This window comes from Lycium ferocissimum, unplaced genomic scaffold (genome assembly GCF_029784015.1).
Source record: "Lycium ferocissimum isolate CSIRO_LF1 unplaced genomic scaffold, AGI_CSIRO_Lferr_CH_V1 ctg12764, whole genome shotgun sequence".
Lineage (NCBI taxonomy): Eukaryota > Viridiplantae > Streptophyta > Magnoliopsida > Solanales > Solanaceae > Lycium > Lycium ferocissimum.
In genome coordinates, this window is record NW_026714514.1 from 2,274 (window position 1) to 14,590 (window position 12,317).

The following is a 12,317-nucleotide window of genomic DNA, read 5'->3' on the forward strand; positions in this document are numbered from 1 at the left end:
CTCGGGAACCGTAACACACGGCATAGCTCGAATATAGATATCATAATGCGCACGACAACAAAGCCGGCTCCTAGAACCGGCGAACGATATACCAACAAACCGCACGAACGGTCGTGAGTAACCATATGCATAAAATCATTATCATAAGTTCAAAAAGTAAGTAAAATGACCATACTTGGGAATCGGGAAAATCGTCATACCAAACTCTTCCAAACGTCTTCAGAAATGCACAAAAGAGGGTCGCGGGACCCACGGACGAGTGTCGACCCGAGCCGGGCCCGCCTATGGAAAACATACTCATCACACGTCATACAACCTCCCACGACGATATCGAGGCAATCCGAGCCCTTAGTCGAAAGTTATGAGCGTTCGAAGTTTCAACATTGTTTAAGAATAAAACTCTTTTGAAAACCAAGTTTTTATGCAAATTTAAAATCATTTTTTTTTCCAACAACATCTAAACCAATATTTTCCCACATCAACATACGAGTACCAAAAGACAAACGCGAATCATAGACATGCTCGGATCATGAGAATGAAATTTCCTCGAGGCTAGTATCGTAGCCTATATTAAACTAAGACATGCCAAAAGAAAGAAGGGTTAAGCTTTACATACCTCGCTTGCACACAACGGTAATCCAAATCAAACTTATATCTCGAACTCTCCAAGATCTACATGACATTAATAAATACCAACGTCAACCAAGTATTTAGAAATTCATCCCAACTAACACATAATCCTACGGAAAATTGGGCGGCACTTCCTTTATAAATAGACCAACCCCAGAATTCAACTCGGCCAAATTCAACAACACAACAACACCAACAATCATTCCAATAATATCCATAATCAATTCAAACATATTTGAACACTAAAGATTCTTCTCCACACATTCAACAACATTCCAATTATGCTTACTACAATTACATGCCCTTACAAACCAACATGTAATCAAACTAGCATATTCAATTATCAATCCAAAACCACTCAAACAATCATTCAAGATCTCTTTAAACAATTCACATAATATTTCAATAATCCAACAAATACTCCAAGTCACCCGAAATTGTCCCTTAACCCGAGAACATATCCTTAACACATTCCTTATTTTTTCCAACCATGATTTACTCGACAATCCATACTCTAACCATAACATTTCCATAAACATAAAAATTACACTACATGCACCAAATCTTCTAAATCAGCCCATAACGCTTACAACACCAATTTGAATCATCAAACTCTCACTTTCAACATAAAATTCACATAACAACAACAACCAAAACTCTAAGAAAAATTGATTCATTTCTTGACACACATGAAGGGCCTTATTCGGCCAACACACCAACCTACACACTTCATGACTTTTACTCGTTTCAACACACCACAATAACCAAACACACTACATAAACTTAGTTCATCACTTATGGCATAGCACACACGTGCACGCCAACACACACACACACGGCCTCAACTTCAAATTGCCATACCTCATGAATTTCATCCATAACAACATACAACAACACACACACATCCTTCATAACTCATAAAACAGATTAGAATTTACCTTTCTTCACAAATCCTCAATTTGTCCAAAGTTGGCCAAGGATGAAAACACGAACAATCCAACGCTTCCAACAACGCTTCCACGCTAATAAGCACTCTTGAATTAGTAGGTTTGCTTGGAAGAATAATTTTTTGGTGGCTAAATCTTGGATTCTCTTCTTCTAGTTCTTGGTAGAATAGTAGGTGGTTTTTGCTCTTCAAGTTTCTTGATTTTTCTAGGTCTTGAGGTGATGAATAATGATCCCTCTAAGTCATCTTTTCTTTCATAATAGCCAACCATGTGGCCATGGCCCACTCCGAGTGGCCGGCCACGCCTCTTTATTTCCTCGATTCCTTTCAATTATTGGCCAACTTCCCTTAATTCCACTTTTGGTCCCGAAGTTTCTTTGATGTTTCCATACCAATAACGTCATACATACTTAGGTCACACGACAAAATCGAAGGTCACACGTCGACTTCGTACCCGAAAAATGGTCTCAATCTAACTTTTCATAGTTAACCCAAATCGTCCGTCGTTCAAAATACGGGATGTAACATCCTTCCCCCTTTGGAACATTCGTCCTCGAATGTTCAACTAGTCTTATAAGGTCGTACAAGGACCTCGGGAAGATTTCCATTATTTATAAATGCTAATTATCGACTTCGGATCTACTCGCCACTATCAAACAACATTCATACAACAAATACACATACATAAGGACATTACGAAAAAGCTCGCATATACGGATCCGGCAGATTCGGTGCTTCTGCGGATCAGCCTTCACACATATGCGGTTTGAGGACCTTGTTGTCGGGGACTCCGCCGCGACCTGCGGCCTCACGATTTCCACACACGACCCGTAGGGCGCGGGCTGGCATTTGAAGATGAGCGAAGCGATTGATCGGTGAGGCTGCCCCCGCGCCGCCCAAACCCAACCGGCCGGGCAATCCCTCGTCGATGAAATGCGGATGCTAAAACAAAAGCTGGCCGGGAAACACTCTCCCGGGTGTGGCCTCCCACGGTGGGGGCACGGGGGTCTTGGGTCTCGTCGGCGGGACCTCCGCTTGCACGAGGACCTAAGGCCACAGAATTTCCAAACGCTCTGCTCGTCACACTTACTATTTTAGCTCTCCGGCTTTGAGCGGCGGGAAAATATCACGGAGCATGCGGGGGCGCCGCCGTGGGCGTCTCTGAATAGCCCCCCATCCCGGCCCTCTTGGGCGCCCCGTCACGACCCTTCCGTTTTTTCGCCGATGCCGGTCCCCCTTTTGGGGGGTGCGCCGGGGCCCCCCAATGTCCCCCTTCTGCCCCCGCCTCGTCAGGCTTCAATCAAGTCCTCCGGCCCCATCACATACCAAAGGGGATTCGGTCGGCCTATCCGCCCTTTGGGTGCCTCCGGCCGGAAAAAATCAAATTTTGTTCCCCCGAACACTCCGACCCTCCGGGGCCCCCCAAATTTTATCAACCCCTTTCCCTCCCCCAAATCCGGGGGAAAATGACAGAAAGGCGGCCCGTCCCGTCCCACGGGGCCGGGGGAAACATCCCACCCCCCCGGGAAACTCCCCCGGGGCCCGTCCCGGTTGGCCGGGGGGGTCTCGGGGATCCTGCGAGGCTAACTCCGGGCTGGCCCCGGCCCGACCCCTCCTAAGACCCTTTTCCCCCCAAGAAGTCATGGGGGGGTCTCTCGCCGGGCTTAGACCCCGAAAAACTCGGGGGGCCACACGTCATATCACGAACCTCGGGGCTATCACGCACGTCGCCATCGTCATTGCCTCTGCACCGCCGCGTCCAATAACGACACGCCGCCGGCGTGGTCGCTTTCGTGCGGCCTTCGGCGTCCCGCCCTCGTGTCCAGGGCACGGGGAGCGTGCTTGCAGGGCCTTCAAACCTCCACGGGTGGTGGAGTGGGCCGAACCTACGAATGTGGGCAAACACCTGGTACGCGCGGCCGGGTGTGGCCCTCAAGGCCTCGTACGCAATCTCGTTTCCTATCGCCTTGGCCACGGGCGACCGTCGTCTCGGAGGCATCTCGAAAAACCATAACAGCGATCGAAAGAGTCGTCCCTAATAGCACGGTTCTGTCGCGATCTAAGATTCAAGGAAAGGTAACATCCTCGTGTCGCGCCTGCTTGTTTATAGATGTGGTGCCACACGCATGATAAACAAGACTGCGAGACACGGCTTTGTGGACGTTCGAGGACAAAACTACGATACCACTTTTGTCACGACCCAACCCGTGGTACGTGACTAGTGCCGAGTTGGGCACCCTGACGCATTCGTCAAACCTAAATCACACACGGACCGACTTACGCGCATACAAGTCGAGCGCTCGTCTCAAACACATCTCAAACTCAAACACATACATATCGAAAGCGGGGCAAGGCTAACGGATGGCACATCGGCCCCAAATATATAATATACAAACTCGTATCGTGCGGGGGTAGTACACAACCCACATATACGTCTACGTGCCTCTAAACAAAAACCGGACTCATATGACGGGACGGGGCCCCGCCGTGCCCCCGACACACACGCACATATATATATACAACGAACGAGTATGTGCCAAAATATAGGCCCGGATAGAAGGAGTACCCCTCGACCAGGATAGGAACCACCGGCGGCGGGTATCGCCAAACTCGGTCGTCCCATTGCCGGCATGAAACGCACCCCCCGAAGAAAGGGGGTCGGTACGAAATATGTGCGAGTATGCAAGGCAAGAAATACGATAAATAATCGAATCACACTCCGGCAGAAATACCGAAAGTAAGTACATTTCCAAATGCAAATATTTATTTTCAAAATAGAAAACATGCAAAAGGGCACGTAAAATATGGTCGCGCTACTTCCGTCGATGGCGCCATAACACGGCATAACACGAAGGTTTCAAATCTCCGTACAACCCCCGAACGCAACACATCATCACAACACATCATAAGCCATATCACGAGATAACTCCATAAACGGAACCGGCCCTATGGCGAGGTCTCGGGAACCGTAACACGAAACATAGCTCCGGAATAGATATCATAATGCGCACGACAACAAACGGCCGGAACCGGCGAACGATGTACCAACAAACCGCCCGCGAGCGAGAGTCGTGAGTAACCATATGCATAAAATCATTATCATAAGTTCAAAAAGTAAGTAAAAATGACCATACTTGGGAATCGGGAAAATCGTCATACCAAACTCTTCCAAACGTCTTCGAAAATGCACAAAGAGGTCGCGGGACCCACGGACGAGTGTCGACCCGAGCCGGGCCCGCCTATGGAAAACATACTCATCACACGTCATACAACCTCCCACGACGATATCGAGGCAATCCGAGCCCTTAGTCGAAAGTTATGAGCGTTCGAAGTTTCAACATTGTTTAAGAATAAAACTCTTTTGAAAACCAAGTTTTTATGCAACTTTAAAATCATTTTTTTTTCCAACAACATCAAAACCAATATTTTCCCACATCAACATACGAGTACCAAAAGACAAACGCGAATCATAGACATGCTCGGATCATGAGAATGGAATTTCACTCGAGGCTAGTATCGTAGCCTATATTAAACTAAGACATGCCAAAAGAAAGAAGGGTTAAGCTTTACATAGCCTCTTGCACACAACGGTAATCCAAATCAAACTTATATCTCGAACTCTCCAAGATCTACATGACATTAATAAATACCAACGTCGAATAAGTATTTAGAAATTCATCCCCAATCAATACATAATCCTACGGAAAATTCACGACACTTCCTTTATAAATAGACCAACCCGAGAATTCAACTCGGCCAAATTCAACAACACAACAACACCAACAATCATTCAATAATATCCATAATCAATTCAAACATATTTGAACACTAAAGATTCTTCTCCACACATTCCAACAACATTCCAATTATGCTTACTACAATTACATACTTACAAACCAACATGTAATCAAACTAACGCATATTCAATTATCAATCCAAAACCACTCAAACAATCATTCAAGATCTCTTTAAACAATTCACATAATATTTCCAATAATCCAACAAATACTCCAAGTCACCCGAAATTGTCCCTTAACTCCAGAACATATCCTTAACACATTCCTTATTTTCCAACCATGATTTACTCCAACAATCCATACTACAACCATAACATTTCCATAAACATAAAAATTACACTACATGCACCAAATCTTCTAAATCAGCCCATAACGCTTACAACACCAATTTGAATCATCAAACTCTCACTTTCAACATAAAATTCACATAACAACAACAACCAAAAACTCTAAGAAAAATTGATTCATTTCTTGACACATGAAGGGCCTTATTCGGCCACACACGCAACCTACACACTTCATGACTTTTACTCATTTCAACACACCACAAATAACCAAACACACTACATAAACTTAGTTCATCACTTATGGCATAGCACACACATGCACGCAACACACACACACCTCGCCTCAACTTCAAATTGCCATACCTCATGAATTTCATCCATAACAACATACAACAACACACATAAACCCTTCATAACTCATAAAACAAGATTAGAATTTACCTTTCTTCACAAATCCTCAATTTGTCCAAAGTTGGCCAAGGATGAAAACGAACAATCCAACGCTTCCAACAACGCTTCCACGCTAATAAGCACTCTTGAATTAGTAGGTTTGCTTGGAAGAATAATTTTTTTGGTGGCTAAATCTTGGATTCTCTTCTTCTAGTTCTTGGTAGAATAGTAGGTGGTTTTTGCTCTTCCCAAGTTTCTTGATTTTTCTAGGTCTTGAGGTGATGAATAATGATCCTCTAAGTCATCTTTTTCTTTCATATAATAGCCAACCATGTGGCCATGGCCCACTCAAGAGTGGCCGGCCACGTAGCTCTTTATTTCCTCAATTCCTTTCAATTATTGCCAACTTCCCTTAATTCCACTTTTTGGTCCCGAAGTTTCTTTGATGTTTCCATACCAATAACGTCATACATACTTAGGTCACACGACAAAATCGAAGGTCACACGTCTAGACTTCGTACCACCGAAATGGTCTCAATCCTAACTTTTCATAGTTAACCCAAATCGTCCCGTCGTTCAAAATACGGGATGTAACAGGGGGTCGCATACGAAATATGTACTGAGTATGCAAAGCATGAAATATAGTAAACAGGATCATAATCGGAACAAGAAGTACAGAAAATAAATGCAAAATCTAGAATACCAAAATGCTTACTTTCAAAACACAAATCATGCATGGAGGCTCAGGGAATATGGTCGCCCGCCCGTCGTTGGCGCCATAACACATCATACTCCGGAATGTTTCAAATCTCCGTAACCCGACATATCACATAACACATCATAACGCCATAACACATCATAACACCCGAATATACACGGTGCCGACCCTCACAGCGAGGGGCTCGGCGAACCGGAACACATCATACTCCGAAATATAACATAGTGCGCGCCATAACATAACGCGGGACTCGGCGAAAGATATAACAACCCTATGCACGAGCGAGTCGTGGGAGACTATATCAGCTTTAAAACATTTTCAAAAGCTCCGTAGAATAGTCAAAACGAACTATCATTTAAAACCAAGAGAATAGTCAAATCAAGTTTTCCCCGAATGTCGCTCGGGAGCATATCAAATAGAACTTTAGAAATCATAGACACGTATCAAAACCATATGAAGTAGCTTATGGAAGTCAAGAACATAATTGTCATTGCAGACTCGATAGGTAAGTAGGTAATCGACACTCGGGGGTTAAGACGATGGTCACGCTAAGTTCTTTCAAAAGTCGTTAGAACTATACAAAGGAAAGTCGCGGGACCCACGGACGAGCGTCAACCCAATCCGAGCCCGCCTATGGAAAGTATAGTCATTATACGCTACAGAGCCTTCTACGAGCATATCGAGGCGATCCGGTTCTGCCTACGAAAGTTATGGCCCTTTTTCGACATAGAACCCTTTAGGAACAAAACTTTTTATGCAAACTTTGAAATCCAATCATACCAAAGACATAAGGACCATTATTCTAGTACATTACAAATACCAACATTAAGAAGTGAATAAGAATCGTAGACATGCTCGGATCGCAAGAATAGAGTTACCCCGAGGCTCGTAGCGTAGCCTACTTACAACTAAGACATGCCAAAAGAAAGAAAGGTTAGGCTTTACATACCTCGTCCGCTTCCTAAGCTAGTCCAAACTTAAGTCTCGGCTTCTCAAAATCTACAATAACGTCATTAGGCACCAAACATTAGCCATAAGCACTTAGGAATCCAATTCTAAGCTAGCACTTTATTCTGAAATTTGGGCAAAGATTTCCCTCGTAAATTCAACAACCTAGAATTTAACTCGCCACATCTTCAACAACAATACCAACAACCATACTAACAACATCAACAATTAATTCAAAATGCATTCTAACGTCAATAACTCTTTTCTACATGATTCGTCAACGTTCCCTTTACATTCAAATTAACCACACTCAATCAAGCCAACACCAAAGCACACACATTCAAATACTAATCCGAAACCATTCAACAAGATTCAAGGACATTTCAAACAATCCGCACAACATTCCAAATGGCCCAACAACTTACAACATTACCCGAAACCTTCCAATTTCCATAGGAACAACAACAACACATTTCTTTCTTCCAAATTCATGAACTATACCAATAATCCACATGTTAACAACATCATTTTCATAAATTCAAGAAACTACATTAAATTCACATTAGCTTCTAAAACAACCCATATACGTTTTCCACTTCAACTTGAATCATTAAGCTTTCATTATCATCATATAATCCACAACAACAACAACCCGAAATATTAAATAAAATTAGTTCATCACTCCAACACACACAACACCTACACGACCCAACTTCAACATACAAAATTTCATGAATTTCATCCTTTCCACATACTACAACATGTCTAAACCATCCACAACATATGTAAAAGAGGATTGAACCTTATCTTTTTCACCTAGTTCTTCAACTTGGCTAGGGTTGTAAATGGCACAAACAAGTGGTTTGATTGCTCCAACAACTACTCCATGTTGATTAGGACCTTCCAATGAGTTGAAAAGCTAGAAGAAATAAATTTTTCTTGATCAATTTGGAGGTCAAATTGCCACCATGGCCGAATTCTCTCTCTCTCTCTTTCTCCATGTTCTTCAAGTTTCTAGACTTGTAAAAGATGACTAATAAGCCTTGCTTGGTCATCTATTGCATACATATAAGGTTCATCCATGTGTTCCATGGCCCACACATGGCTTGGATGAATTAAAATTTGCCAAGCCATGGGTGGGAACCACCCCTATGCCACACGGCCAACATTGGCTATTTCATGAAAATAATTGACTTTCCATAATTCACTTTTAACCCCAAATTTTCCTTAATATTCCATACCAATAAAATAATAAGCAACTTATGCCTTAAAACAAAATCGAAGGTCAAAAGTCTCAACCTCGTATCCCGAAATAGTCTTGTCCTTAACTTTTCATGGTTAGCTCGAAATGTCCCAATGTACAAAATACGGGATATAACATGCCACTTGTATAAGTGACATGTTCTAGCCAATCAAATATCGTCATGTCAACTTAAATCTAATTGGCCAAAAGGAGTTTGTCCTTATCACAACTATAAATTGGAGGTCTCCTAATTCAGAAAAAAGAGGAGAATTCTAACAAGAAGCTAGAGAGAGGTCGTGGATCAAAGTTGCAGATTTCTCTACAAGCTACAAGAATTCAAGGACTCAAGTATTTCTCTACAGATCAAGACGAGGATTTGATATCAAGCTTCAAGCTCTTAAATCCAAGTACACGTTCAAGATCAGGACCGCCAGATTCAAGATCAAGCTTCAGGCCGCTGAATTAAGTACAAGTCAAGCTCAAATTCAACATAAGTTCAAGATCAAGCTCAAAAACCCTTGAATTTATTATCGAAAGTAAGAATCAGAGGAGTCATAGAGATTGTAACATTCATATTCAAAATCAAATAGTACAATTGTTGCGATATTTTTCTGATTTTCTCAACGCGAATTGCACTGTCTACAATAATATATAAGTTATTATGATAACTGATTTAGAGAAAAAGAAATACAAAACTATATTATATCAATTATATTAAAAGCGTGAATGAATATACTATATCAATAATATTTTTTTATTGTATATGTAAAACAACAATAAAGAAAAGGATCCATAAAAAAAGGTGAATAAAATTAGTTATTGACAAAAAAAATTTAAATGAAATTAGGAAAGGAAAAAGAAATTAAAAAAAATGAGAAAAGGAAAGAAAAAGAGAAATAAAAAATTGAAGAAAACGAGCCAAACATATGTATGAAATCAAATTATGGTGAAAAAAAAGAAAATAAAGAATAATATAATATGATTTGAGAAAAAAATAAATGAACCGAAAAGGAAAAAAAGAAAAAAAAATGAGAAACAAGAAATAGATAAATAAAAAAGAAAAGGAGAAAAAAGAGGCTATTATCCACAAAAGCTACAATGAATAGGAAGGGTGATTAGTATGCTGGTAGAATAATATAATATAATTTGAAAAGAAAAATAATGAACCGAAAATGAGAAAAAAGAAAGAAAAAAATAAAGAAAAGACGAGAAAAATTAAAATAATTAGAAAAAAAAAAAGAGGGGTTGGGGAAAAGAGGGAATTATCTACGAAAACTAGCGTGGGCAGGAGGTAATTAGCAAGATGGTCACAAACTAAGTAGATAGGCAAGGGTATAATTAGATTTCTTTGGGGGTAATTATGTAGTTTTACCAAAATTTTAGAATGTAATGGGTGAAGCCCAAACTCAGGCCTTTAGTGAATTGGGTTGTGGATTAGTACTTTAGCAAAGGGGTATAGAGAAAGTAGAGAGTTTACATAGAGAGACTAGGGTTCCCAAATTAACTCCCATCTGAGAGTCTCTGCTCGCCGCTAGTTGCCCGCCCGCCTGCACTGCTCCTCTCTCAGGTAACTTTCATCCTTATTCTTTGCAAACAACTCTACTATATAATTGAATCCAATAATTGAATCCTTTTCTTTGCTCCTTGCGTATTTGGTCCAACAGACTAGTTCATTCTGTTTCTAAATAATGTTTGGATAACTTAATGGTCAAGTGTATATCCGTAGCTTATGTTTGCTGTAATTGTTAGGTTAGGTGCAATCGAAGACCATGATGCAAACTGAAAGTGCCTTGTCAGTTATTGGGCCAAGGCCGATGGAGGTGTCTCCTAGCGGACTTGGACCAAATGGAAAACCACGGAACTCAACCTTGGAATCACCAATTATGTTGCTTACTGGACATCAAAGTGCTGTATATACCATGAAATTCAATCCAGCTGGAACAATCATTGCATCTGGTTCACATGACAAAGAAATCTTCCTTTGGAATGTACATGGAGATTGCAAGAACTTTATGGTCTTAAAAGGCCATAAAAATGCAGTTCTTGATGTTCAATGGACTACTGATGGATCAACAATAGTATCAGCTAGCCCCGATAAGACTGTCAGAGCATGGGACGTGGAAACAGGGAAACAGATAAAGAAAATGGCTGAACATTCCTCGTTTGTGAATTCATGCTGCCCAGCTCGGAGGGGCCCTCCTCTAATTGTCAGCGGATCTGATGATGGCACTGCTAAACTTTGGGATATGCGCCAAAGAGGAGCCATACAGACATTTCCAGACAAATTCCAAATTACTGCCGTCAGTTTCTCTGATGCCTCCGATAAGATCTGCACAGGTGGTATTGACAATGATGTGAAACTGTGGGATTTACGAAGGTGTGAAGTAACTATGACTCTTCAAGGGCATCAGGATACTATAACTGGTATGCAGCTGAGTCCTGATGGGTCTTATCTTCTTACTAATGCAATGGACTGCACACTTCGCATATGGGATATGCGCCCTTATGCCCCCCAAAACAGATGTGTTAAGATCTTGGAAGGCCACCAACACAATTTTGAAAAGAACTTGCTGAAATGTAGTTGGTCACCTGATGGAAGTAAGGTCACAGCTGGGAGTTCTGATCGCATGGTTTATGTCTGGGATACAACATCTAGGCGCATCCTTTACAAGCTCCCTGGACACACTGGATCCGTTAATGAATGTGTTTTTCATCCTAATCAACCAATTGTTGGATCTTGCAGTAGTGATAAACAGATCTATCTTGGTGAGATTTGATTCGTGCCTTCTCTAACCTTCAGTTAAATATGAAGTTGTAGTCAAAATTTGTAACCTTCTGTTGCCTTTTGGAGAACATTGAAACTGAGTTATTGGGATATGCTTGCATCATTTAGAGTAGTTGATAGATGTTTCTTGTGATCCCTGTAAAACACGTAGGAATTGCACCGGGTAATCACTATGAGTGAAACTTCAGATAAAAGTGTTGCTGCTACTTCTTCCTCCTCCTTCCAAGTGATATTCTCTAGCTTTTTCGTCCTTTAGTTTTCTTCCTTTAACCCCAACATTAATACTTCCCCATTAATATATATTCCACCATAATGGATGGCAAGACAGTTAAATAAGAATAGTAACTGTAAATGTCAGCAAATAATAGTACGATATATAGTGAGCATTCAAATCTGAGGTTGACTATTTTGTCTTGTGTGTTTGATGTTGACCTACGATTTTCAACTTCAGCTTCACGTGGTTGAGGTTGATTCTGAGGTGGATAAACTATTAAAAATTTATAAACTTTGACTATTCTTTAAATAGGGGTCCTAAATACAACTATGTATGCACTTGCCCCTCATAAAACTATG

The 12,317-nt window shown here is 41.4% G+C and overlaps 1 protein-coding gene across 1 annotated transcript; it reads left to right on the top strand.

Moving 5' to 3' along the window:
* Positions 1–10,361: 10,361 nt before the first annotated feature.
* On the top strand, positions 10,362–11,963 carry LOC132041987 (uncharacterized). Its single transcript, XM_059432650.1, has 2 exons — positions 10,362–10,526; positions 10,709–11,963. Exon 2 carries the CDS (start codon positions 10,729–10,731, stop codon positions 11,734–11,736), a length of 1,008 nt encoding a protein of 335 aa, XP_059288633.1. The 5' UTR covers positions 10,362–10,526; positions 10,709–10,728; the 3' UTR covers positions 11,737–11,963.
* Positions 11,964–12,317: the final 354 nt, after the last annotated feature.